General features: G+C 35.6%; 1 protein-coding gene across 4 annotated transcripts in view; it reads left to right on the forward strand.

The window, feature by feature from the left end:
* Positions 1-26,701, forward strand: part of IARS2 (isoleucyl-tRNA synthetase 2, mitochondrial) — a 68,573-nt gene that overhangs the window by 22,816 nt on the left and 19,056 nt on the right. For all 4 annotated transcript variants that reach the window (XM_089906954.1, XM_022579254.3, XM_089906967.1 and 1 more), the window contains 12 exons: positions 4,811-4,970; positions 6,577-6,725; positions 6,809-6,858; positions 6,939-7,048; positions 7,136-7,226; positions 7,831-7,946; positions 11,017-11,186; positions 11,920-12,010; positions 13,321-13,472; positions 15,524-15,684; positions 25,610-25,712; positions 26,343-26,436. In XM_089906954.1, coding sequence (XP_089763080.1) covers positions 4,811-4,970; positions 6,577-6,725; positions 6,809-6,858; positions 6,939-7,048; positions 7,136-7,226; positions 7,831-7,946; positions 11,017-11,186; positions 11,920-12,010; positions 13,321-13,472; positions 15,524-15,684; positions 25,610-25,712; positions 26,343-26,436 — 1,447 coding nt within the window. The remainder of the gene's footprint in view (positions 1-4,810; positions 4,971-6,576; positions 6,726-6,808; positions 6,859-6,938; positions 7,049-7,135; positions 7,227-7,830; positions 7,947-11,016; positions 11,187-11,919; positions 12,011-13,320; positions 13,473-15,523; positions 15,685-25,609; positions 25,713-26,342; positions 26,437-26,701) is intronic.

A 26,701-nucleotide genomic window follows, 5' to 3' on the forward strand; every position in this document is an offset into this window, starting at 1 on the left:
TCTTTGTTACAGTCCCACAGCTCCATGATATTTTTTTTCTGTCCTTTTTCTCTCTTCTTTTTAGATTGGGTCGTTTATTGTTCTGACTTCAAGGTTAGTGGTTCTTCTCTTTTTCCCCTCCATTCTGTAGTTGAGCCCAACTACAGAACTTTTTTTTTTCTTTCTTTCTGCGATACGCGGGCCTCTCACTGTTGTGGCCTCTCCTGTTGCGGAGCACAGGCTCCGGACGCGCAGGCTCAGCGGCCATGGCTCACGGGCCCAGCCGCTCCGCGGCATGTGGGATCTCCCCGGACCGGGGCACGAACCCTTGTCCCCTGCATCGGCAGGCGGACTCTCAACCCACCTGCGCCACCAGGAAAGCCCTACAGAACTTTTTATTTCACTTATTTCACTTTTCTCTTTTAAAATTTGCATTTGATAGCTCAGTAAAATTGAGCTATCAAATATAAGAAAAAACGTTTTCCATTTACTTTTTCTTGGATATCTGCTGACTCTTTGCTGAGGCTTTCTCTTTTTTCATATTTTTCAAGTGTGTTCACAGTTGGTCATTTAAGCATTTTTATCATGGTTACTTTAAAGTCATTTTCAGGTTATTCTAACATTTCTCTCGTCTCAGTCTTGGTTATCTAGTGACTGTCTTTTTTTTATTCAGTTTCAGATCTTCCTGGTTTTGGGTATGAGTGAAGTTTTGTTGAAACCTTGGCATTTTCTGTATTGTGAGATTTGGCATCTTATTTAGAACTTTCTGTTTTAGCTAGTTTTCACTGATACCTCTCTGGCAAAGGAAGGCCGTCACTTACAGAAAAAATTTTTAAATGTTCTTAATGGATAAAAAGTAAATCTGGAAAGTTAATGAGTTTAAATAGTCAAGAAAATTTAGAGGAAGACTGAGGACTGAATTGCTGTATCCATTAGGAGTATCCTGCAGTATTATCTGGTTGTGGTTCAGATCAATAAGACAAAACAGGTGTCTGGACTAATCTTTAGTCTAATATATTGTTATTTACCACACAGAAGCTTGAATAGGTATTATCTTTGCTTTAAAGTTGTTGCTTTTAAGTCATTTCTTCTATTTTAAATTATTTAAGGCTGACTTTTCCATTCTTCTTCTGTAACTTTCTGCTGCATATGTTAAGTGAAGACACTTTAAATTAATTTGAGAAAGATAGCCTAGTCTCTTGTTTTTAATACACTCAATGAGACTGTATGTTATAATAAAAGTCCAAAACAAAACTCTACTGTTCCAGATTCTTTTGGTTCCTAGGAATAGAAAAGCCAACTCTATGTGGATTAATCAAAAAAGGGAATTTATTGACTGTTTCAATGGTAGTTTTAGCTCCTTGCATGGCTGCACCCAGGGACTCAGATAATATTAGGGGTTGCTTTCTCTCACTTTCACTCTTAGGCAGCCTTTCCCCCTTTTGATGTCTGTACCCTCACCTTTACCCCCGCCCCTCATTTCCCAACATTTTCAGGCTTACATTCTTCCATCCTTTCTTTTCTAACAGTTCTTACACAAGTACTTGGCCTGTTTGGGGTCACAAGTCTATCCTCGAAGTAATCAATTTGGACTTGGGGATAAAATATGTTGATGGCTGCAGTGGATCATGTGTTCACCCTTAGAGCTGGAATGGAGGACAGTAGGCTCCACATGGCTTAAGGATCGAGGAGTAATTCTCTGAAAAACTGAGGCACCCCACAAAACGGTCTCTTCTGTGCCTAGTTGGAGGCTCTGTCCAAGACCATGGGCACTTTGGAACTAGAGGAGGAACAGTTCTTGTTCTTCCTCAGACAGTGCCATGTATAGTTTTGCTTGTTTTTCTCTGCTTGGGATACATCCTGGATGTTCAGATGGCTGCCTTCCTCATTTCCTTCATATCTCTGTTCAGATGTCATCTCTTCAGGCTTACTGATGTCCCTGTAAATTAGTGCTACCACCACCAGCCACATGCCTCTTTCAAACCCTTTGCCATGCTTTTAACTTCATAGTGAGTGAATATGTTTATCTTCTGTCTTCCTCCATCTGAAGAAGCACCTTGTTTCTCCAGTTTACTGCCATACTCTAGGTTCCTAGGACAGTGCTTGGCACATTGCAGGCATTCAAATATTTGTCTGTTAAACAAAGGAATACACGAGTATTGTGATAGGAAAATGAAAACCAAAAGGAGAAATGAGGACAGAGAGGACTGTCATGACCAAAAGAGACAAATGGCTTTTAAAGTATGGAGGAACTTGTTTGGAGAGGAGGAGGGTAATGTTTGATACTGAGCAATTAGGAACATATTCCTGTTGCATCCCTGCTGTTTCTTTTACTAGAGGCTTCTAATAAAGGCTTCTGTCTTTCCTTATTAGGGACATTGTTAATTACTAGCTCATGATTAAATTAAAATTTTCGTTAATTAAAAGTAGCTTAAATGATGCCTTTCTGTTAACGTGATGGATAGCAGCACTGTAAAGTAGAAATGTTGCAAGCTACAAATGTGAGCCACATAGGTAAGTTAAATTTTTTAGTAGCCACATAAAAATATTTCAGAAGAAATAGATGAAATTAATCTTAATATTATGTTTAGCTCAACATATCTGAGCCATCATTTTAACATATAGCCATTGTAAATTTTGTTGGAAATATTTCACATTCTTTTTTGGGGTATTAAGTATTGGAAATCTGGTATATGTTTTATATTTACAGTACATCTCAATTTAGACTAGTCAGTTTTGATGCTCATTAGCTGCTGGTGGCTAGTGACTACTGTATAAGACATCACAGTCTAGAACATATATGCATGCATTCCTTTATTCAGTAAGTACTTTAGAATAGTTCCACATACCATTCTAAATGCTTGGAGTTTATGGATGAAGAAGACAGATGGAATCTCTGGTTTCAGAGAGTTTATATTTTCTCACAAAGGGACAGATAATTAAATAAATAAAATAACTTTGAATAGGGATAAGTGGGAAGGATGTTTTTTATATTGATTGATTTAAGTAATATACATAACATAAAGTGTACAGATCTTAAGTATATATCAGTAGATGATTGTTTATGCAGTATGACTACCACCCAGATCACAAGGCCCCCCTGCCCTTTGGTAAGAAGTCTGAAAGACTTTTACGTGGAAGAAGGGGTGAGTGGGAAGAATGTGTATTATCTTTTCTACTTTTGAGAGACATGGAAAGGAAGAAATATTTTTCTGGACTACTGCACTGTTCAGTTTTGGGAAGAAGGAGTTAAGCTTGGAGCCAAATCTGTCCTTTGTCTTTGAGCCCCCACTTTTTATTTTTTTAAGATTTTTTTTTTTTTGATGTGGACCAATTTTAAAGTCTTTATTGAATTTGTTACAATATTGCTTCTGTTTTATGCTTTGGTTTTTTGGCCAAGAGGCATGTGGGATCTTAGCTCCCAGACCAGGGATCAAACCTGCATGCCCTGCAATGGATGGCGAAGTCCTAACCACTGGACCATCAGGGAAGTCCCTGAGCCCCTATTTTTTATTTTTATTTATTTATTTGTTTGTTTGCTTATTTATTTATTTATTTATTTATGCGGTATGTGGGCCTCTCACTGCTGTGGCCTCTCCCGTTGCGGAGCACAGGCTCTGGACGCGCAGGCTCAGCGGCCATGGCTCACAGGCCCAGCCGCTCCGCGGCACATGGGATCTTCCTGGACCGGGGCACGAACCCATGTCCTCTGCATCGGCAGGCAGACTCTCAACCACTGCGCCACCAGGGAAGCCCGCCCCCATTTCTTAGTGGTAATATATTTTTTAAAAGACTCTGCTGCCCCCTACTATCTAAAATGAGCTGAGAAACAGTTCTAGAACTATACTAAGTGAAGAGGTCTATTGTTTTATTTAGGGTTTTAGTAATAACAAAGTTAACCATGGACTTCCCTGGTGGTCCAGTGGTTAAGATTCCGTGCATGCTTCCACTGCAGCGGGTTCAGGTTTGATCCCTGATCAGGGAAGTTCCACATGCTGCGTGAGGTGTGGCCAAAAAAAAAACAAACAAAAGTTAACTGTGATATTTCATACTCTGAGTGCATTATAAATTCTGCATTGATTCTATTATATTTATTAACTAAATATACATAATATTGGATTATTCACATTAATAATTTTTTTTCAGAAGAGTAAAGCAAATTTGTAATTTGTACTCTGATATTTAGAAAGTTCGAATTATTTCTTTTTTTAAATAATTAAGTAATTAATTTATGGCTGCATTGGGTCTTCGTTGCTGCGCGTGGGCTTTCTCTAGTTGTGGCGAGTGGGGTCTACTCTGCGTTGCGGTGTGCAGGCTTCTCATTGCAGTGGCTTCTCTTGTAGTAGAGCACGGGCTTTAGGCGCGTGGGCTTCAGTAGTTGTGGCACACAGGCTTAGTTGCTCTGCAGCATGTGGGATCTTCCCAGACCAGGGCTCGAACCCGTGTCCCCTGCATTGGCAGGTGGATTCTTATAACACTGCGCCACCAGGGAAGCCCTCAAATCATTTCTTAAAAAGGTAGTATGGTTTGCATATTTGCATACTCCAACTTTACAAACAAATTAGTAAATGTGGATGTAATGCTTTTCACTTTAGAATCTTTTATAATTCAACTTCCTTCTGGGGGAGTTAATGGCATTTTAAAAATCAGGTATTTGTTACTCTTGTGTTTATGTAGAACTTGAGGGAGTTGGTAGGTTTAATAGATAATTCTATATAAATCTTATTAAAATTAGGTTTTCTTAGTGTTTTAAAATGATATTAAGAAGAGAATATAAATTGTAGGCCACATGCTTTATGTGTGAATGATGATTATCATTTTATCTTTGCAGATTTTGAAAGATATAGCCAACCGATACCATATGATGAGAGGTTCCAAAATACATTTTGTGCCAGGCTGGGATTGTCATGGCTTACCCATTGAAATAAAAGTATTATCAGAACTTGGTGGAAAAGCTCAGAATCTTTCAGCTATGGAAATTAGAGAGAAAGGTAAATAATCTCTATTTCTGTTTTAAAATGGTATTTGTAAACACTGCTTCCTTGGAAAAGTCAGGGCTTTATCAAAGACACCTATTGTTTTTTGTTTTTTGCTATTGTTTTTCGCTTATAATGACATCTGTTGGAAACCACTTTGTGTCAAAGAAAATTAAGATTTTGTGTAATTGACTTTTATGAGAACTTATGTTCAGAAATGAAGGAAAGATTTGTGAACACATCCAAGTACATTTTTCAGTTCTTTAGTCTTCACATTTTGTAGAAATTATGATTTTGGTCAATGTTTTTATTTACTTTCTTGGCTAGGACTTGACCTATTTTAGGTGCTAAACCAAAAGTAAATTTTAAATTAAAAATTGTTTTAAAAGATCTCTTTTTTTGATCCTTTCCTTCCATAGAATGTGTCAGGGAGGACTCTTCTATCCTTTTTCTTTTTTTTTTAATTAATTAATTTTTTTGGCTGCATTGGGTCTTCGTTGCTACACACAGGCTTTCTCTAGTTGCGACGAGCCAGGCCTTCTCTTCGTTGTGCACGGTTTTCTCATTGCGGTGGCTTCTCTTGTTGTGGAGCACGGGCTCTAGGTGCACAGGCTTCAGTAGTTGTGACACAGGGGTCGGTAGTTGTGGCTCATGGGCTCTAGAGCGCAGGCTCAGTGGTTGTGGCGCACGGGCTTAGTTGCTCTGCGACATGTGGGGTCTTCCTGGACCAGGGATCGAACCCGTGTCCCCTGCATTGGCAGACGGATTCTTAACCACTATGCCACGAGGGAAGTCCCCCTTCTGTTCTTATATGTTAAACTGTTTTTTTTTTTTTTAAGGGCTCCTCAGTGTTTATTTATTTATTTACTTTTGGCTGCTTTGGGCCTTTACTGCTGTGTGCGGGCTGTCTCTAGTTGCGATGAGCAGGGGCTACTCTTCGTTGTGGTGCATGGGTTTCTTATTGTGGCAGCTTCTCTTGTTGCAGGGCACGGGCTCTAGGCACATGGGCTTCAGTAGTTGTGGCTCTCGGGCTCAGTAGTTGTGTCTTGCGGGCTCTAGAGCACAGGCTCAGTAGTTGTGGTGCACAGGCTTAGTTGCTCCATGGCATGTGGGATCTTCCTGGAACAGGGCTCGAACCCGTGTCCCCTTCATTGGCAGGGGGATTCTTAACCACTGTGCCACCAGGGAAGTCCCTAAACTATTTTATAATTGGATATGATTGTGAAGATTTCATATTTCCTTATGAAAGAGTATTATTGGTTGTACTGGTTAATTTTGTGTGTGTGTATATATAATGAAATAAGAATTGTTCTCTGACCTTTTCTTAAACTGAGAAATATGAAGAATAACTTTTCCAGTTTATTTTTTCTAAAAGTAAGGCCATTTTATGATCTCTCAATAATAGAGGAGATGGTAACAAAATTTTAACTTTTGAAATTTTAGTTAATTTTAGAATTTGTTGTAGGTATCTTCTGAACACTTAAACTTTCAGATAATTTTCCTATTAAAAAGTTTTTATAGTCTAAATTGTGTACAGTACCTGCATTTAGAGAGATACATGCTAAATAAGAATTTGAATTAATTTGTTTTCAAAAGCTTTTTGTTTCTTTATTGTTTTTAGCTAGATCATTTGCCAAGGCAGCTATTGAGAAACAGAAGTCGGCATTTATTCGTTGGGGAATAATGGCAGATTGGAATAATTGCTACTATACATTTGATGGAAGATATGAAGCCAGACAGTTGAGAATTTTCTATGAAATGTATGATAAGGTAGTAAAAGTTTTTTTTTTCTTTGAGTATGTTAAAATATGTGTTACAGAATTCCAGCTTTCATTTTTCTTTGTCTTTTATAGGGCTTGATTTATCGATCTTATAAACCTGTGTTTTGGTCTCCCTCATCAAGGTATTTATGTCTTTTTGGTATTCAAGGGGAGAATTTTGTGAGGGTTCCAAATATTTATGTTTAATATTTTTAAACCTTAGGACTGCATTGGCTGAAGCAGAACTTGAATATAATCCAGAGCATGTCAGTTGCTCAGTATATGTAAAATTTCCTCTCTTGAAACCTTCTCCTAAGTTGGCGTCTCTTATAGGTAAGATTTATCTGTTGCTTGAGTTTATTAAAATTATGGAATTATAACATTTGATTTGCTAGCATATTTGAAATTTTATTTTCACAGATGGTTCATCTCCTGTTAGTTTCTTAGTCTGGACCACCCAGCCTTGGACAATTCCAGCCAATCAGGCTGTTTGTTATATGCCAGAATCAAAGTAGGTATATTATTGCAATTTTTGTTTTATTCACAAATAGGATCAATTCCATTTTTAGCATTATTTTGATCTTATTTAATCCTTATTATCCTTTTAAAATTAGTGAATTGTAACTTAGTTCATATAGATTTTATTAAGCTTTAGTTCATATAGATTAAAGATTATAGGGCTTCCCTGGTGGCGCAGTGGTTGAGAGTCCGCCTGCCGTTGCAGGGGACACAGGTTCGTGCCCTGGTCCAGGAAGATCCCACATGCCGCGGAGTGGCTAGGCCCGTGAGCCATGGCTGCTGAGCCTGTGCGTCCGGAGCCTGTGCTCCGCAACGGGAGAGGCCACAACAATGAGAGGCCCGCGTACCGCAAAAAAAAAAAAAAGATTATAAGTTTCAGTTCATATAGATTTTGTTAAGCTTTAGAGGATTCTACTTAAGACCTTATTTCTACCTTTTTTGGAAAAGAAAACAAATGTAAGGAATGAAGTCCCTTGAAAATAGTACTTTTTTGATCTTAAAGTTAGTTTTTCTAAAATAATGTAAAACATTTAAAATGTTATCTGTGGTTTTTCTTTTTTCATTATTAGTAACTTACTCCTAAAATTTTATTTTAGGTATGCTGTCGTGAAGTGTTCCAAATCTGGAGACCTCTACGTTTTAGCTGCAGATAAAGTAACATCTGTTGCTTCTACTTTGGAAACAACATTTGAGGTTATTTCAACATTTTCTGGTAAGGATTTACAGGTATTCTGACCATCAAAGTCATCAAAATATTGGGTTGATCTTAGTTTAGTGCCTTGCTGAAGATTTCTTATTGTGAATCAAAACAGATATGGCCTCTACCTTTCTAGAATATATTTTACATTGATTAAACTGAAGGAGAATATGCATTGAACATGATAGGAATATAGAAAATGTGAACATTGACAAAGGCACAATAGATTAAAAAAAACATTTTTGGCAAATATCCAGTGGAAAATTACACAGATGCCCTTTGTACAACATATAATGTACAAATTTCCCTCTAAAATTTTATTCAAAATTAAATTATTGAAAATTACTTTTATCTGATTTGATCAAAGGAGCAAGGAAGGAAATAAATACATTTATTTTGGGGTATATGATTTTAATAAGGAAATTGAATAAATTCTGAAAGTTATTCCCAAGATAGCATAGAAATGGATCCTTAGTAAGCTATAATTTGGGACTTCTGAAGTAGTGGCTGATTTTGAAATATAACTATGGATGAAAGAATGCTCAACATCATTAATCATTAGAGAAATGCAAATCAAAACTACAATGAGATATCATCTCATACCAGTCAGAATGGCCATCATCAAAAAAAATCTACAAACAATAAATGTTGGAGAGGGTGTGGAGAAAAGGGAACCCTCTTGCACTGTTGGTGGGGATGTAAATTGATACAGCCACTATGGAGAACAGTATGGAGGTTCCTTAAAAATCTACAAAATAGAACTACCATACGACCCAGCAATCCCACTACTGGGCATATACCCTGAGAAAACCATAATTCAAAAAGAGTCATGTACCAAAATGTTCATTGCAGCTCTATGTACAATAGCCAGGACATGGATGCAACCTAAGTGTACATCAGCAAATGAATGGATAAAGAAGATGTGGCACCTATATACAATGGAATATTACTCAGCCATAAAAAGAAACGAAATTGAGCTATTTGTAATGAGGTGGATGGACCTAGAGTCTGTCATACAGAGTGAAGCAAGTCAGAAAGAGAAAAACAAATACCATATGCTAACACATATATATGGAGTCTCAGGGAAAAAAAAAGGTCCTGAAGAACCTAGGGGCAAGGCGGGAATAAAGACACAGACCTACTAGAGAATGGACTTGAGGATATGGGGAGGGGGAAGGGTAAGCTGTGACAAAGTGATAGAGTGGCATGGACATATATACACTACCAAACGTAAAATAGATAGCTAGTGGGAAGCAGCCGCATAGCACAGGGAGATCAACTCGGTGCTTTGTGATCACCTAGAGGGGTGGGGTAGGGAGGGTGGGAGGGAGGGAGATGCAAGAGGGAGGAGATATGGGAATATATGTATATGTATAACTGATTCACTTTGTTATAAAGCAGAAACTAACACACCATTGTAAAGCAATTATACTCCAATAAAGATGTTAAAAAAAAAAAAGAAATATAACTGGAAATCTAGGGAAGTTTAAAATTACCTTTGATCCTTAGGGATGGTATATCTTTGAGTTTCTTACAAAAGAAAAAAAAAAATCACAAGAATAGATACTCAAAAATGGAAAGATTGCCTAGCAAAGTAAGGAAGGCCTCAAAATGCACTGCTTTAGATATAAGCCAGTTAGAGGTTTAAACAAACTTAACAAAAATCAAAAGGTTTTTAATGTCAAAGGCATGAAAGAAGCTCCAGAATGTTTAATATTTAATACCCTTTGGACCTTGTTGGTGTATTAGGTAACTTAGAGGCTCCAGTATATTCTTTACTCCATACACCTCTCTCACTTCTTTTTTAAAAATATTGATATGTAATTGATATATAACATTATATTAGTTTCAGGCATTCAAAATAATGATTCAATATTTGTATATATTGTGAAATGATCACCATAAGTCTAGTTAACATCCATCATCACACATAGTTGCAAATTTTTTTTGTTGTGATGAGCACTTTTAAGATCTAATCCCTTAGTAACTTTCAAATATACAGCACAGTATTATTAACCACAGCCCACCTCTTTTTTAAGTGCAAAAGGTATTAATAGACTTCCTTGACATGTTAGATGTTGTTACAGAAGTTGAGTGGCTTCTCAAAGGGTTTTGAAAGTATTAAGGTTAAATTTAAAGGTCATTTTTCTAGACTGCATTATTGTTTCAAATTATTACTTTGTGAAAAATTAATTATTGCCATTTTTAGCCACCATGTTTCAGAGGAATATATATACTTCTCATTCGTGGCCTATATTTTCTTGTTTTCTGATTTGTAAATTGGGGATAATGTTAGCTGCTTTGTAGTATTATGAAGATGAGGTAAGAATTTATGTTGAGTCTAGTACATGTGGGTGCCCAGTAACTGTAGGGTATTATTTATCATCTCTTACCTTTTTAGGGTAACATTATGAAAAGCTACGAGTTCCCGCAGAGATAGTATTAGAACGTACTAGTCATTGACCTGTAGATCTAGAATTTTTTGTCCTCTATTCTAAAAGGTACATAACTGCACATAAATTAGAGAAGTTTTTTTGGATTCATTTGATTATCTATTTTTTATAATAATTGCTAATATTTTAAAGCATTTACAGTGTGGCAAGTATTGTGATAAGTACCCAAAATGCTTAATGTGCATTAACCCAGTTTATGTTCACAGCAGACCTCTGAGGTAGGAACCGTAATTGTTCACATTTTATAGATTCCTGAAGGTCACAGAACAAATAAAAGGGAAAGCCAGAATTTGAGCCCAGTCTTATCCCAGATTCTGCTCTTTTCAGCTGATGTCTATTGCTAATCTTAAAGAGGTAGAAGAATTGCTATATAAAATAATTCTTTTTTTTTTTTTTTTTTTTTGCTATATGGGGGCCTCTCACTGTTGTGGCCTCTCCCGCTGTGGAGCACAGGCTCCGGGCACGCAGGCTTAGTGGCCATGGCTCACGGGCCCAGCCGCTCCGCGGCATGTGGGATCTTCCCGGACCGGGGCACGAACCCGTGTCCCCTGCATCGGCAGGCAGACTCTCAACCACTGTGCCACCAGGGAAGCCCTAAAATAATTCTTAATTGTGGCTTTCTTTCCGCACAGGTGTTGACTTGGAAAATGGTACTTGTGCTCATCCTTTCATTTCTGAGAGGGTGTCTCCTCTTTTACCTGCCAGTCATGTGACCATGACAAAAGGAACAGGGTTGGTTCACACAGCCCCAGCTCATGGTATGGAAGATTACAGTGTAGCTTCTCAACACAACTTGTCCATGGTACTGCTCCTCTTTTTTCCTTTTAAATTATTGCTTTTGAAGAATTAAAGCGATAAACCCTAACTAATGTCTTTACTTTTGATAATAAACAATAATTATTGTCATCGTAGTTAAGTTGTGAAATGCTTCTGTGCAGTAAGCCTCCAAAGCCTCATTAACTCATACTAATTGAGAACGATTTCCCAGAATTAGCACAAAATTGTCACAGAGTTAGAATTGAAGAATGCATAGTAAATGGGGGCATTTTTTTTTCCAAGTATTAAGTCACATAGACAAATTACTTTCAATCCCTGAAAAATGGCAAGTGGGTTTTACTAAATAGTTGAAAAGAGCCGGTTTTTAAATTTTTTTCAGACTAAACAGTCTTCTCTAAATTTATTTTACACACGTCAGTTACTTAGCAAGTTTTTCCATTTAGCTAAAGGCAAGTCTCAGAGTCGTCACAATGTATGTACACTGCCATAGATCTGTAAATTGAGGTTTTTAGTATATTTTGTTACTTTTTGTAATTAAACTTTAGGTGTATGTTTTAATAATACATTTTGCCTTTGGTGATTTAAATGTGTAAATTCACAAATTCTGATTGACTGAATAAGAAGTACCCAAATTTTCAGTGTAGTGAAAGACTAGACTATAATGAGATGTTTTATATAGTATACTGCTTTGCTAGATATTGTCATAAGATGAAATGTCTTGATACTTTATTTTAATTGTTCAAAATGACTCTTTTTAGGATTGTTTAGTGAATGAAGATGGAGTCTTCACAGATGCTGCGGGTCCTGAACTGCAAAACAAAGCTGTTCTTGAAGAGGGAACAGATGCGGGTGAGTACTGTTTATGTTGGTATCATAAATATGTATTTTCTGAAAAGCAGCCAGAAGTAACCTTTGCTGACAATTCTCTCATTTTGTACTTTCAACAAACAAAAAGCTAAAATTATATTTTATTTATATTTTATTTTGCCACATGGTTTAAAATGGAGTTTGGCACTTTTTCATCTTTTGCTTTGAAGTTGCTCTACTTGTTTAAGCAAATCAAGGCAGGCAACAGAGAGTGATGTTATTTTAGGACTATAAAGGATAGTCATCAGCAGTGTTAGTTTTGTGGAAGGATGAAATCAACCTTGGGACTAGATGCTGACTGTGAATCAGACACTCGCACTCCATTTGTAACCCTTATATCACTGATACATATAGGATAGTTGATGTATCAACAATTTTAGGGGTCCTCCAGTCTTGAGTTTTCTTTCTGCCTTTCTATAAATATGGATCCAAGGACCAGGTACTATGAAAACCTTTCTTTGCCCACACTAAGACTAAGGCTAATTAGATCTGGTATATTAATTTTCTAGGGCTCCTGTCACAAATTACCATAAATTTGGTGGCTTAAAACAACAGAAACTTATTCTCTCACAGTTCTGGAGGCAAGAAGTCTGAAATCAAAGGTGTTGGCCAGGCTCTGCTCCCTCTGAAAGCTCTATGGAAAAATTCATGTTTGCCTCTTCCTGGCTTCTGGTGGCTCCTGGTAATCCTTGGCATTCTTTGGTTTATAGCTGTATCACTCCAGTCTGCCTCTATTATAACATGTTCTTCTTTGCTCTGTGTGTCTCTGTGTGTCCTTTCTTCTTAGAAGGACACCAGGCATTGGAATTAGGGCCCACTCTAATCCAGTGTGACCTCATCTTAATTGCAGATTACATCTACAAAGACCCTATTTCCAAATAAGGTCACATTCACAAGTACTAGGGGCCAGGACTTGAACCTATCTTTTGGGGGGACAGAATTCAACTCAGTATACCTGGTTTCTGCTGGATTACCTGGAGACCATTTTAAGATTCATAGTATGAAAGATTGTGACTCTGAATTTGAGATGTAGAATTCTAGATGTATTCTGTCATCTTTGAAAAGAAGAGCCATGGGAATGGCATAATTGGGAGTCTGATTAAGGTTTTACAGTTTCTGCTTTTATTGCCCGGAGATTCCCAGATTATGCCTTTGCTACCCGGTAGATGGCTACTCTTACTGTCACCTGTTGGCCCAGATTTAGTACTCCCTGGGAGTTTAGAGAGTTATTAGGATTTTCATAGTGCTTTTTAATTGTGTCTAATGTAAATTGTTATTAATTGTTTTTTAAGTTATAAAGATGCTTCAGGCTGCAAAGAATTTGTTGAAAGAGGAAAAATTGGTACACAGCTATCCCTATGACTGGAGGACTAAGAAACCAGTAGTTATTCGTGCCAGCAAGCAGTGGTTTGTAAATATCATGGATATTAAGACTACAGCCAAGGTATAAAAGGCATCCTACTGTAAGGGCTGGGTTTATCATTCCCTCAGTATGAAAGGTTTACATGTGAGGTTGGGGTAGGGTTTTGGGAATAGAAGGGATTAATGCTATTATTATTTGGTTTCATAAACTTGTAGAATTTTAGATCTGGAAGGACCTTGGGTTTCCATCCCTTCATTATACATGCTTAAAGAGTTTAACTTGCTCTAATTTCCTGCCCAGTGTAGTGAAAATAGCATAGAATTAGGACTTCAGTTCAGCAAATTGTTTAACCTCTCAGAACCTCAGTTTCCTCATCTGTATAAAAGTGGTGATAATGCCTGCCTCACAAGATAAGTGAATAAAAGTTCCCAGAACAGTGCCTGGCACATAGTGGGCATTCAGCAAAACTCTTTTAAAACTCTTTGCTTCCTTAAAATTGAAATTGCAGTTCATTTGAAAAGCTATTTCTTTTGAGTTAACAAATATTTTATAACTGGCATTTTAAATATTAATATATATTTGAGCTCTTTCATTCAATACGTTTATGTATCTGTGTGTGTGTATATCTCATGAACAACTTGATTCTATTAAATGAAAGAACTCAAATATATATTTGGTAGCCAGGCTGAGTATACAGATATTTTGCTTTACAGCTTGCATGTAACATTGCTAATATTAGTTGGTTCATTTGTTGACATGGCAATTTGGGGTCCATGCCAAAGCTATGCAAGCAATTTATGCTTTCTACATTCATGTAGAGTGGATAACTGTGCTATGGACCGTTTCTTTGTTTTCTTCTGTTTTTTACATTTCTGTGAAGGCTGTTTTTCTTACCTGTAAATGTTATAATTTGTAACTTTCAGCTCTGCACGGATTTTTGTTGCAGAACATCTGAGTCTGATGCTGATGCAATACACTGAAGCCATATTTTTTTTTAACTTCTTTATAGAAAATTTTCAGTTGTTCCTCGCAGAAATAGAGAGAATAATGTACTGCCATGTTTCCATCACCCAACTTCAACAATAACCACCTTTTTGCCAATTTTATTTTTATCTGCATCCCTACCCATTATCTACACTTCATACCCATTGGATTATTTTAAAGCAACTTTTAGGCATTATGTTTTCCATAAATATTTCATCATGTATATCTGACATTTAAAATTAAAACATAATTTTAATGCCATTTTTACCACCTTAAAAAAATAATAGTTATTCCTTAACAAAATCAAATATCAAGTCAGTATCACGTTTCAATTTTTAATCAAAATAAATTGCGAATGTTGCCATTCTACCAGTAGGTGGTGCTACAAAGGGCTTTGGGGGAGGGGATTTCTGGGGGTTCAGGTAAGCGAGGAAACTGTTTAAACATGCTCTAAAAATGTAAAAATGCTTTTATTGATGGGTAGAGAGACTTTTTAAAATGAAGTTATATTTTCACTTACGGATATTTTTAAACATTTTTGCTATACAATTCTTTTCTTGGTAATTAACAAATGAAAGCAAATGCTAGTAGTTAACAACTTTTGGGGGAGGGAGGTGGAGGGAAGGAGAGTTCTTGAGAGACAACCAGTAAATAGGAAGTAACTTATTTTGAGAAAGTGTTTTCTATGTTGTAAACCATACTATGTAAAATTAGGTTACATTGCAGTCCTTGTTTGTCCACCTAAGATAGTAGCTTATTTCTTAAGCAATTAAAGAAGAATTATTGAAATCAAGTTTGAATTGATTTTAACTGTAGTTTAATAAAGTATAATACTTCTACTAAACCTGTTATTACCAGTTTTGATCTAGGGTGCTTGGAAATTAGTATAAAATTTCTTGTCACATCCTCCAAAGGTGAAGTCTGCTCTGGATGTTATTTATTAGATCATTTGTGGTCCTATTTTAACATTGTCTCATTTGCTCTGAAATCTATGGTGTTTTTAGATTAGTTTCTTTTTGGTGGGGGAAGGGGGCATGTAAATGACTATAAACCTCTAAAATAAAGAACTGTATTAGGATAAATAGTGGCAGTTCTAGAAAATTTGTTCTGCTTTCTCTCACTGGACTTGATTTGTGAATCAATTGCAGGAATTGTTAAAAAAAGTGAAATTTATTCCTGGATCAGCACTGAATGCCATGGTTGAAATGATGGACAGGCGGCCATATTGGTGTATATCAAGGCAAAGAGTTTGGGGTGTTCCAATTCCTGTGTTTCATCATAAGACAAAAGATGAATTCTTGATCAACAGGTAGAACTCTTTCTAAAATTTTCAGCATTTTAAAGTGATTTGTATTTTCTTCAAAAATGGAAAAATAGTGGACTATTGAAAACTCTTGATATATGTTAAATAAAATATTATAAAATAGCTATCTTTTTTGAGGGGAGTAAAATATAAATTTCAGAAAGATCCTTTCAGATGGATGAAATTTTAACAAACACTAGATTATTTTTTCAGTATTGATACGTAGAAGCAAAGACCGTGAATATTTTCCTATGAGAATTCATTATCCCTGACTGTGCCCTGTGCTGGGATAAGGTGTCAGGAGCCCAGAGATAAGCAGTGTTGAGTGGTGGAGCCCAGTGTGTGATTTTTCTTCAGGAATTAGTGTCAGTCTTTCACTCCGAGTCTACGCTCCCTCTCAGAAATGGCATTAGGTAATTGTATAGGTAATTTAAAATTTAAGAAACTATAATATAATTGAATGCACATAATTAACTCTAGTGATGATTACATTCCTAGTTATTTCTTTTTTCCTTAATTTTTTTTTTTAATTTGGAAAGATAATACATGAACCTAGTGAACAATTCAGAGTAGAAAAGCCTATACAGTAAAAAGAAGATTGTTTTCCCTAATCATATACTAGACCCTTTTTTGAGGCAGTAAACAAGACTGACATGGTCCCTGCTCTTGATGAGGTGATAATCTAGCTAGTTTATCTTCTAGTAAATTAAGGTGGCTCTCAGTATTGTTGCTGTTATTAACAGATGTGGAAAGGGGAATATTAATCATTTCTTTTGTGAATACATCCTGGGTTATCATTTTTTTGGAGTAATTTTGTTTTGGACGTTTTACTAAGTTGTTCTAGAACATGAGCAAAGAGTTTGACTGTGTTTTGGTAAGTATTTTCACATTTCATCAGTTGAGGATTTAGTGAGAGTTTTGAAGGCATGGACGCCAGCAAGTAATGGAGAATTTAAGTAATGGAGAGATGACAGAGTTGAATGTCCTACCTTGGGGTTCATCATCATTTTTGTAAAAAGGTTCTGCTTTTCATTGTCAACATTATTAGTATTTCTTTAGGTGGTACTTTTGTGAATATATGCATTTTAGGTTGTTTTTAAATTGTTGACTACACTGTTGGTTTTTTTTTTTTTAATTACCTTTAGCCAGTATTAGTTAGTTCTTAGTATCCTTGGTGTGAAGGTTCCTTTTCACTTTGAAATGTTCCTTGTATCACTGCTTCATGGGTAATCTGACACCTTATGGCAACATGGTTCAGAGGGAAGAACTAAAGGCTCTGCCTTGAACAAATATTGAACCCTAAAACAGCTCATTTGCTTCAGTTATAAAGGATATGGCATTTGAGTAGGGCCTGGAGGATTACCTGGCAAATGGGGGAAGGTAGTGGGATTAGGAGCTGAGGACCCAGAGTGGGGAAAACATAGCATGTTTACAGGAACCATAATGGGGCTGCAGGTTGTGTGAGGGGAACAGAAAGATAAACACCTAAGAAAGATTGATTGGGGCAAATTGAAGTGAGTCTTAAATACCAGGCTAAGGAATTTAAACTTTTAAGTAGGCATGAAGAGTCACGGTATGTTTTAGGAAAAGAAACTAGAGGTTAGAGACCAGGAAGTGATTTTAAGGCTATTGCAATATTATTACAACTTGGAGCTAAGACTGTTTGGCCTAAATATTGTTGCATATGTTGTTCTTAAAATTTAGAGCTTGATCACATAAAAACTAATATCTTATTTCCCCTACTAAGAATTAAAGTTGAGATAAGCTTACACAAGAATTGCTTAAAATTCCACACTGGAGAGTTTTCTTTTAAGGAAACCTTTATAAGACGCTGCCATTGTTCCTCATTCTTTTCCATATTTAGAGAGCAGGATTTTTAGGGTGTTTCCTTGAAGTGATTCAAGTGGACCAATGTACGTATTAGTAAGTAGAGCAAGCTGGTTTATTTGACCATTATTTAATCACTACAATAAAATGGTACATAGATCGATTGGTCAGTGACCTAGGTGAAATAAATGTGAGCTTTGTCAGAGAAACAGAAGCAGATTTTCTTTAGGTATCATTTATGTTTTATTTACAGTCAATACATTTACATGGTATGTAACATTCTTTTTTGTGCATCTGCCGTTGTGTTGCTTGCATGGTGTAGTTGATTTCTGATGCTGAAGTCGCAGAGATATACAGAATATTGGCCTACAGAAGTGACAGACAACCAACCATACTGTCTGTCAATTCATAGGTCATTTTCCTGTACACCATTTCTGAATAATGACTCTAATCCTCTTCCATTTTTGGTCCTTTAAGTGACATAACAGTTAATTTTTAAAAATGGATGTTAATTCTTAATTATTTGTCAATTTTTAAAGATGGCATGAAAGGCTGTCTTTTTTTTCCTCCTTAATCGAATGAGAATCAAGTGACCATAATTTTTTTTGTCTTTCTTGAATATGCCTCTACATTGAAGTGAGTTGGTAGCCATCAAAAGTAACAGCATCTCCACTGGAAATTGGTGCACAGTCCACATGGAGTTGCTGTTACAGTTGATGACCCCATTAAGCAGATCAGAAGGTTCCTTTTTTTTTTTTTTTTTTTTTTTTCCTTGGTACGCTGGCCTCTCACTGTTGTGGCCTCTCCCGTTGCGGAGCACAGGCTCTGGACGTGCAGGCTCAGCGGCCATGGCTCACGGGCCCAGCCGCTCCGCGGCATGTGGGATCTTCCTGGACCGGGGCACAAACCTGTGTCCCCTGCATCGGCAGGCGGACTCTCAACCACTGCGCCACCAGGGAAGCCCCTTTCTGCTTTTCTTGATGAAAGTCTATAAATTCTCTCTTAAGGATACTAGTTTCACAGAAGAAAATCTTGATTTATTCATGTTCTGAATAAGCTGAGAGATGGGTAGATTTGAAACTCTGATGTTTAATTTTGATTTGAATTAATGTTCTCACTTGCACTTTGTATTTTCTCAAGAAATAATTCCATTTTTGACTTTAACATCATTGATCATTTTTCTTAATCTGTAATATAATGCCTTTATAATTTAGGTGGAAATCTATTACTAATTAATAAAACAAATACTTTTCAGCATAAAAAAGATAAAATGTAGAAACATTTGCCACCTAGGAAGGAAAAGAGGTTGTTAGTTAAATTTCTTTCATTTCAGACCATTTAATCAATTTAAGAGTATTAATGCAATAGTTAACATGCATTTAGGAAACTTAGCCCCCAAATTCTGGAAATTGTGAGAAATTCACTAGAAGCAGGCAAGGATTTTCAAGTTTGGGTGTTAGCTTTAGCTACCTCAAATTTTTGCTCATGTTAATAATAATGACTTTTTGGTGAAAAAGTTTGATAATGTTCATCAAATAAAAATTTCTCCAAAATTGCTTCCTGTCATCTTCAAAACATAAAGTGTAGAATTAAATTAAAAATAGAGCTCCCCCACATTTCATTGTGTTCTAGAATTAAACTTAGTAAATAAATATGAAACATTTAGCCTCTTACCTCATTCTTATTCCAGTAACTTCCAGAAGAAAAGAATATTATAGTCCTTAATATTTTTGCTTTTATAAAGACGAAATACAGGAAAATGAAATGACAGCAACAGTTTGTTCATTACCTAGCAATCTTAATGCTGTTTAATTTCTGGTAACACGTTAAATAAGCTTCAGCCCAGTTGATAGCGAAGTTTAGAATGATTGGTTGGTGTTATAGTGGCTGATACTACCTAGCGGATTTTCATGGATTGAAACCTAAGAAGGACACGTAATGCGTGTGTTTAGATAAGGCCGTTGCGTAAAGTACAAAGTTTTATGATGGACTTACTGCTTTATGAAATACAGCATTAAGATGGAAGCATAGAGATTATGTAGTGATAAGTGGTTTCACCCACTTTTATCAACAGTAATTTATACGATCTTTAGGTTATAAGTTAACTGTGTGTTTGTGTTAAGTATAGGGTATAATTAACAAAGGGGGGAATTCTTACATTTCAAAAGACAAATTTTGACTACTTGTGTTTTTTGGAAGGATATTTAATATCACTAGAAATGCCCATAAAATTGTCTTAAAACTTTTTAAATCACCATCTCAGTTTTGTAATAAAAATTACACTTCTAAGTATTTATCCGAAGGAAACAAAAGGACTAATACAAAGATATATATATATATCTGTAAGGATGTCTAATACAGTTGTTTATAAAGAAACGTAATTATATGAAAAAGAAGAAATAATTAAAGTCAATTCTGGAAGAATGAATAGGTAGCCATTAAAAATGGTAGCTTAGCTCTTAATGGTTGTGTATGAAAATCAAATAAATGTAGCCCATCCTGACATTTGGCTGTTTCTAAGTTTTTGCTAGTGCTATAATGAGTATCTTTTGAGCACTTGTGCAGCATTTACTTGTATTTTTTATCGAAATTATCTTTTCAGATTTTGTTTGAATGTTAAATTTATCTTTATTTTGCAATCTACTATAGTTACCTCAAGTTTGGAGGTTATATGTGTTTTTTTATTGCAAATTTTGTTTTTAAAACTCTGCCACAATATTTTTAGGAGCATTCAGACCACCAGAGTACAAGTCAGAAGAAAGTTTTCACTTAGTGATACCAATTCCGTGCACTTAAATTTTGATTTGTTTGGATTGTGAGAATGTTTTTGTCTTTGAAATCTGCATTCTTATTTGTCATAAATTTTATTCAGTTTTTATACTCTAACTCAGAGTTGTCTTTATTTTCCTGTTTTTAAAAACTTAAGTAGTATAGTTGTCTAAGATCTCAAAATAGAATTAAGTTACAGAAGATAATGCCCATTAAAGTACATTTAGTACATCATATTTTTATATTTCACAATAAAAAGAAAGGAAGCAAGTCTTGCTCTAAATATTAGTAGGAATTGGTCTATTAATGAAGCAGAGCTGCTTCTCTCCCCTCTTTAAAATGTTTCATATTTCTTTTCGATACACTGGAAAAAACATTTTTTGGGGGTCCAAATTCATCTGTATATGTCAGAAGGGACACAAAAATAATGAGTCATATTTTTAGTAGTATGTAGTTTTATTTATGACAGCCTTTTTGAAACTAGATTTTTAAAAGCTACTACAGGATTATTTTCATTGGTGTAGTTAACATTGTATGGTTATGCCATTTTTAGTAAGTATTATTAGGTAAACTAAAACAAACAAAACCAAACTTTCCTCCTCACTGAAATAAGAGACCTTTATGAGTTAAAAAGTATATTTGCAAATAAGGTTTATATAATACAAGATTAAATTTCTTCTCATATTGAAATATTATATTGTATATCTAAGTGAACAACCTATATCTTTATAAGAAAATGTAGCAATTAAAACTTCAACTTTAGTTAGGCTAGAGCTGGTTGACTAAACTTGGTAGGATTTTATAGTTGCCTTAATAACATGCCAGCTGCAAAATTGGAATCTTTCTTTGCTGTTGGGTATTTTTAGTTACAGACTCTCTAAGATACTTGAATATAGTTAAGTAATACTTAAAATATAATTCTGAAACTTCATTGAACTTATCTGCTATTTAGCGATATAAAAAAGAACTTCGTTTCATTAGAGTTGAATCAGGCATTGTGAAACGGATATGTAAGTATCATCTACAGTTGTTAAGGTTACTGGCTACAATGTTAGGACTTTTTTAAGAATAAAATTTTTCACATAGCCTTTCTTCTCCCAGCTTTTCCGAATGTTCATAGAAACTGAAGCTCAGAAAAAAAACATGATGTATTCCTGTCAGTATCTAATAAGTCGCAGATAGCCTCTGCTCTTTGGACTTGGTGCCTGCTCTGTCAGCACACTAATCTCCCAAGACTCCCTGCTGCCCTGACTTGGTCTCTGGTTCACGCTTTCATTACACATGGGTAATAAGAGTCTTTTTGCCTTTGCTTAGCAAACCCCAGAGAAGGGGAGTGTGAGTTCACAGATACAGTGTTTGTCTTCATAAATGAGTTAGAAAGGCTGAACAGAGAAGTAAAAGCAGAATCGAGCCATGATTTAGGAGAGACGGTTTCGAGGCCTGGCTTTTAGTTGTGTTACTTGCTTATTAGGCTCATGATTTAAGGAACCCCAAGGCACAGAACAGTTTATCTGTCAGTTTAGCTATAAATATGTTTTTTTATGAATCCAATTAGAGAGTGCTTGTAAAGTCCTTTTAAAAGTATACACATAAATGTGTGTATATAATTTGTGGTATACATAAATGCTTTTATTTATTTATTTATTTATTTATTTTTATTTTTTTGCGGTACGCGGGCCTCTCACTGTTGCGGCCTCTCCCATTGCGGAGCACAGGCTCCGGACGCGCAGGCTCAGCGGCCATGGCTCACGGGCCCAGCCGCTCCGCGGCATGTGGGATCTTCCTGGACTGGGGCACGAACCCGTGTTCCCTGCATCGGCGGGCGGACTCTCAAGCACTGCGCCACCAGGGAAGCCCAGTGCTTTTATTTTGATTAATAATATTAATCTTAACGTCTCTACCTTATTTTCTAAATTAATATGAAATTTGAATGATTTTCCTTTATGTTTGTATTTTTTTATCTGTTTATTTCCAACACATTTAAAGGTGCTTCACTGTTTTTATTTTACTGTTTACCGAAAATTACAATCTAATGATAACATTGTAAAGATAGAAAGGCAGAATGAGGGGACTTCCCTGGCAGTCCAGTGGTTAAGACTCTGAGCTTCCAATGCAGGGGGCATGGGTTTAGTCCCTGGTCAGGGAACTAAGATCCCACATGCCGCATGAAGCGGCCAAAAAAAAAAAAGAAGGGCAAAATAAAAATGGCACTCATATTTAGAATCTTTTTTTAATGAAAATTTCATAATTGGTATGATATATGTGTATAAATGTACTTTGCTAGTATCTGTCTTTTTTTTAGTTCTAAGAGTAATAGCATTAGGTTTATTCAGATTTTCTGTTACAGTATATTCATATTTTCTTAACTGATAAAATGTTCTGTGCAAACTATTAAAATAGTAATATGTAACTAAATATTGTCATATAACTAGGTTGTTATTGCGCAAAGTTTTTATGGTCTCGTCACAAAAGTTTATCTTTATTGTTAAAGTCCACCTGAAATGTGTGACTGTATTAGAAATATGGACTTGTGCCCATTTAAACATTCTTATTATTCATAATTTTTTCAGAATAGGTATGGTAGGATTATACTTTTTCATTCTGTCCTTCATAGTGTAATCAACTTAGGTATTTTGGATATCAATTTGTAGAGCATATTTAATTTATAATGCCCATTTGATTTTTGCTTCCCACAACAATTTTTCATAAACACTTCATTTTATCTGAATTATCAGACGCAGAGAGGTTCAGTGATTTGCCATACATAGTCATGATTAATAAGAAGCAGATCCAGATTAAGAACTTAGAACTTTTTCCTATCCACTCCTCCTTCCATTTCCATCGACTCTCATAGACCTACATTTTTAGTTACTTGCATTAATGGAGTGTGGTAGAAACGAGGATAATTGGAAAGTTTGCTTTAGTATATGTACTTTAATCTCTAAATATTAATATGGATATGTGTTTTGGTAACTGGTTAACAAAATTAACTGTCTTAAGTTTCCTAACTTCAAAGAATCAGTTTATGGGACCTCACTGGCAGTCCAGTGGTTAAGACTCTGTGCTCCCAGTGCAGGGCACACAGGTTTGATCTCTGGTCGGGGAACTAAGATCCTACATGCTGCGTGGCAAGGCCAAAAAAACCCCAAAAGAATCAGTTTAAGTAATAGCTAATGCTTATATAATACCTATTAATATGTGCCAGACACTGTTCTAGGCATTTTACATATAAGCTCAATTCATAAACATAATAGCTCTGTTAATGATACTGTTACTATATGCATTTTCAAACCAAGGTACAGAAACGTTGAGTGCTTTGCCTAGGGTCCCATAGCTAGTAGGTTATAGAGCCAGGAATTAAATGAAAGCTGTCTGGCTCTGGAGTCCATGTTCTTTTTTTTTTTTTTTTTTTTTTTTAATTTATTTTATTGAAGTATAGTTGATTTACAGTGTTGTGTTAATTTCTGCTGAACAGCAGAGTGATTCAGTGTATCACACTGAATTCTTTTTCATATTCTTTTCCATTATGGTTTATCACAGGGTATTGAATATAGTTCCCTGTGCTATACAGTAGGACCTTGTTGGTTATCCATTCTATATGTAATAGTTTGCATCTGCTAATCCCAGACTCCTAATCCATCCTGCCTCTCCCCTTTGGCAACCACAAGTCTGTTCTCTATGAATGTGTTTCTGTTTCATAGGTAAATTCATTTGTGTCATATTTGAGGTTCCACATATAAGTGGTATCACGTGGCATTAGCCTTTCTCTGTCTGACTTCACTTAGTATGATAATCTCTAGGTCCATCCATGTTGCTGCAAATGGCATTATTTTGTTCTTTTTTATGGCTGAGTAATATTCCATTGTGTATGTGTACCACATCTTCTTTATCCATTCATCTGTCACTTTTCGAATTATAGTTTTCTCTGGATATATGCCCAGTAGTAGATTACAGGATCATATAGCAACTCTACATTTAGTTTTTTGAGGAACCTCCAAACTGTTTTCCATAGTAGCTGCAGCAGTTTACATTCCCATCAACAATGTAGGAGGGTTCCCCTCTCTCCACACAGGGTCTATGTTCTTGACCAATATATTCTGTGACTCAGTGGGAAGCAACTAGAGGAAGTTGTAATGTCAGTAAAGCTGTGATAATAACTTAAAAGTATATTATTCCTGTGAGAAAATTTAGTATAAGATTTTCCCTGAGTTTAATTTTCAGACAATTTATAACTGTGTATTTTATCTTCCCAAAGATAATGATCAATTTCAGTACTCATTTGATATGCATTTATTGGCTTTCTGTTGTGTGTTAGGCATGTGTTAAATTTTACTGGATCATCTCATTTAGTTTGCAGTCATTCTGACGAGAGTATCTAGGATCATTAAAATGCAAGTTCCACTACAGTGGGAATCTTATCTGCCTTGTTAACTGCTGTATCTCCAGTGCCTAGAACAGCGTCCAAAACATTGGAGGTACTCAAATTATTTTTGAACAAAAATTGTACTATTCTTCTTAACAGAAGGGACAACCAATACTTAGAGAAGTTTTAGTACTTGTGTGTGGTCATATATATAAAAAGTAGCAGAGTCAAGATATAAGCCTGGATATCTGTTATCAAATATCAGATATCAAAATCTGTGCTCTGGTACAGTATTGCCTCTTATGCAGATGTATGTGGACTCAGTCCTATAAGCAATGAGGGGGCACTGCAAGTCTTTGAGGGGATTGGTGTGATAAAAGCAGTTTTAGGAGTGCAACTCTCTCAAAGATGTGTCATATAAATTAAATTTCATGTGTCATGTAGAGGAATGAGCATAGGGGAAAAGTCAAACCATTGCATCAATCTAGTATTGATGCAGTGAGGTTGGACTAATATTCTTTTATTTACTCAAAGAATAAATTTGAGTAATATTTCAAGGTAGAAACTGACAGAATGTGTTGGCTTAATTTGAGCAGAAATTGGAGGAGGTAGATAATTAGCAGGTTTTGAATATAGGTACTTGGATAGAAAATAGACTGATAGAAGCAGGGAAATCAGTAACTGAAATAGGGATATCAGGAGAAGTCTTTTTTTTTTCTTTTTCTTTTAAGGGCTCCATATGATCAATTTTATTTTATTTTATTGAATTTAAGATGACAGCAGGAACTAAGTAAGCAAGTAACTGAAGATAATACCACTAAATTTGGGGGGAAAGATAGGAAAAAATACCCTGCATATTGGGATAAATATTCTGCAGATAGGGAAAAAATACTACTGTTTCTTAAATTTAAAATATTAGGTATTAACCACAATAATTAAGTGAACAATTTTACTCTGTTCCCCCTAAAATAGCCAAACTATTGAGCATATTATTAAACTAGTGGAAGAGCATGGCAGTGATATCTGGTGGACTCTTCCCCCGGAGCAGCTTCTTCCAAAAGAAGTCTTATCTCAGGTAAATTTCTATTCGTATTTAACAGCCTTTGTTATGTATTGCATGATTTAATGACAACACGAGATTCCCTGGGAGTTAAAAAGTAGTTATGTTATCATGTCAAGTTCATGAGTTTATTCATCATAAATGAGGAGCCGGTGCAGTTTGAGAGTAGACATTTTTATTTAGCTAGAGAAGCTGGGTATATAGTTTAGCAGTAGAGTGTGAGGGATATTTGCTGTCTCACTGAGGGCCAAGATTGATTTTAACTGCTTTGTTGGCTGAGCAGAGAGAGGCACTTGTGACTGTGAGGGAACAGTGCCTAACATTGGTGTATCAGGACTTTGTAGGACATGAATTCGAGTTAACTGATGGCATCACATATTGAAGAATCCAAATTGGAAGATTATTTCAAGAAATAAAAAGTTTCTATTTCCATTAGTAAATGTGTAATTAAGTGGCCACAATCACTTTTACATGCAAATGAAGCAGTTGTACCTAATTGCAAAATACTTAAAAATGCCTGAAATTTCATTTTAAAATGTGAATTTAATGGTTGTAAGTATTTCATTTTCTTAAGACCTTTTTGGGTATTAATTGTAAATGTTGTGATGGCTGTGTAATTAAAATGTTTTTACATTATCTTACTAGGTTGGTGGTCCTGATGCTTTGGAGTATGTGCCAGGTCAGGATATTTTGGACATCTGGTTTGACAGTGGAACTTCATGGTCTCATGTTCTTCCAGGTAATTTAAAATAGTAGATTAAATACCAATCAAGCAGTTTTGAAAATAAATAAATGCTATCAGAAGAAATCTATAATCAAGAACTCTTTTTTTTTTATGTTTTATTTGGAAGTACATCGGCTATAATTTTAGATCTGGAAGAGCTATTGGATCTTGTAATCATTTTAAAAGAATGATTAAAAATCATTTAATCCAATGCTTTCTAAACTTTTTTTTTTCCATTTGAAATTTTTATATAGAACCACAATATATAAGATTAATAAAA

Source organism: Delphinapterus leucas, chromosome 1 (genome assembly GCF_059928025.1).
Source record: "Delphinapterus leucas isolate spDelLeu-1000000601 "Yukka" chromosome 1, BTC_Dleu_Yukka2, whole genome shotgun sequence".
NCBI lineage: Eukaryota > Metazoa > Chordata > Mammalia > Artiodactyla > Monodontidae > Delphinapterus > Delphinapterus leucas.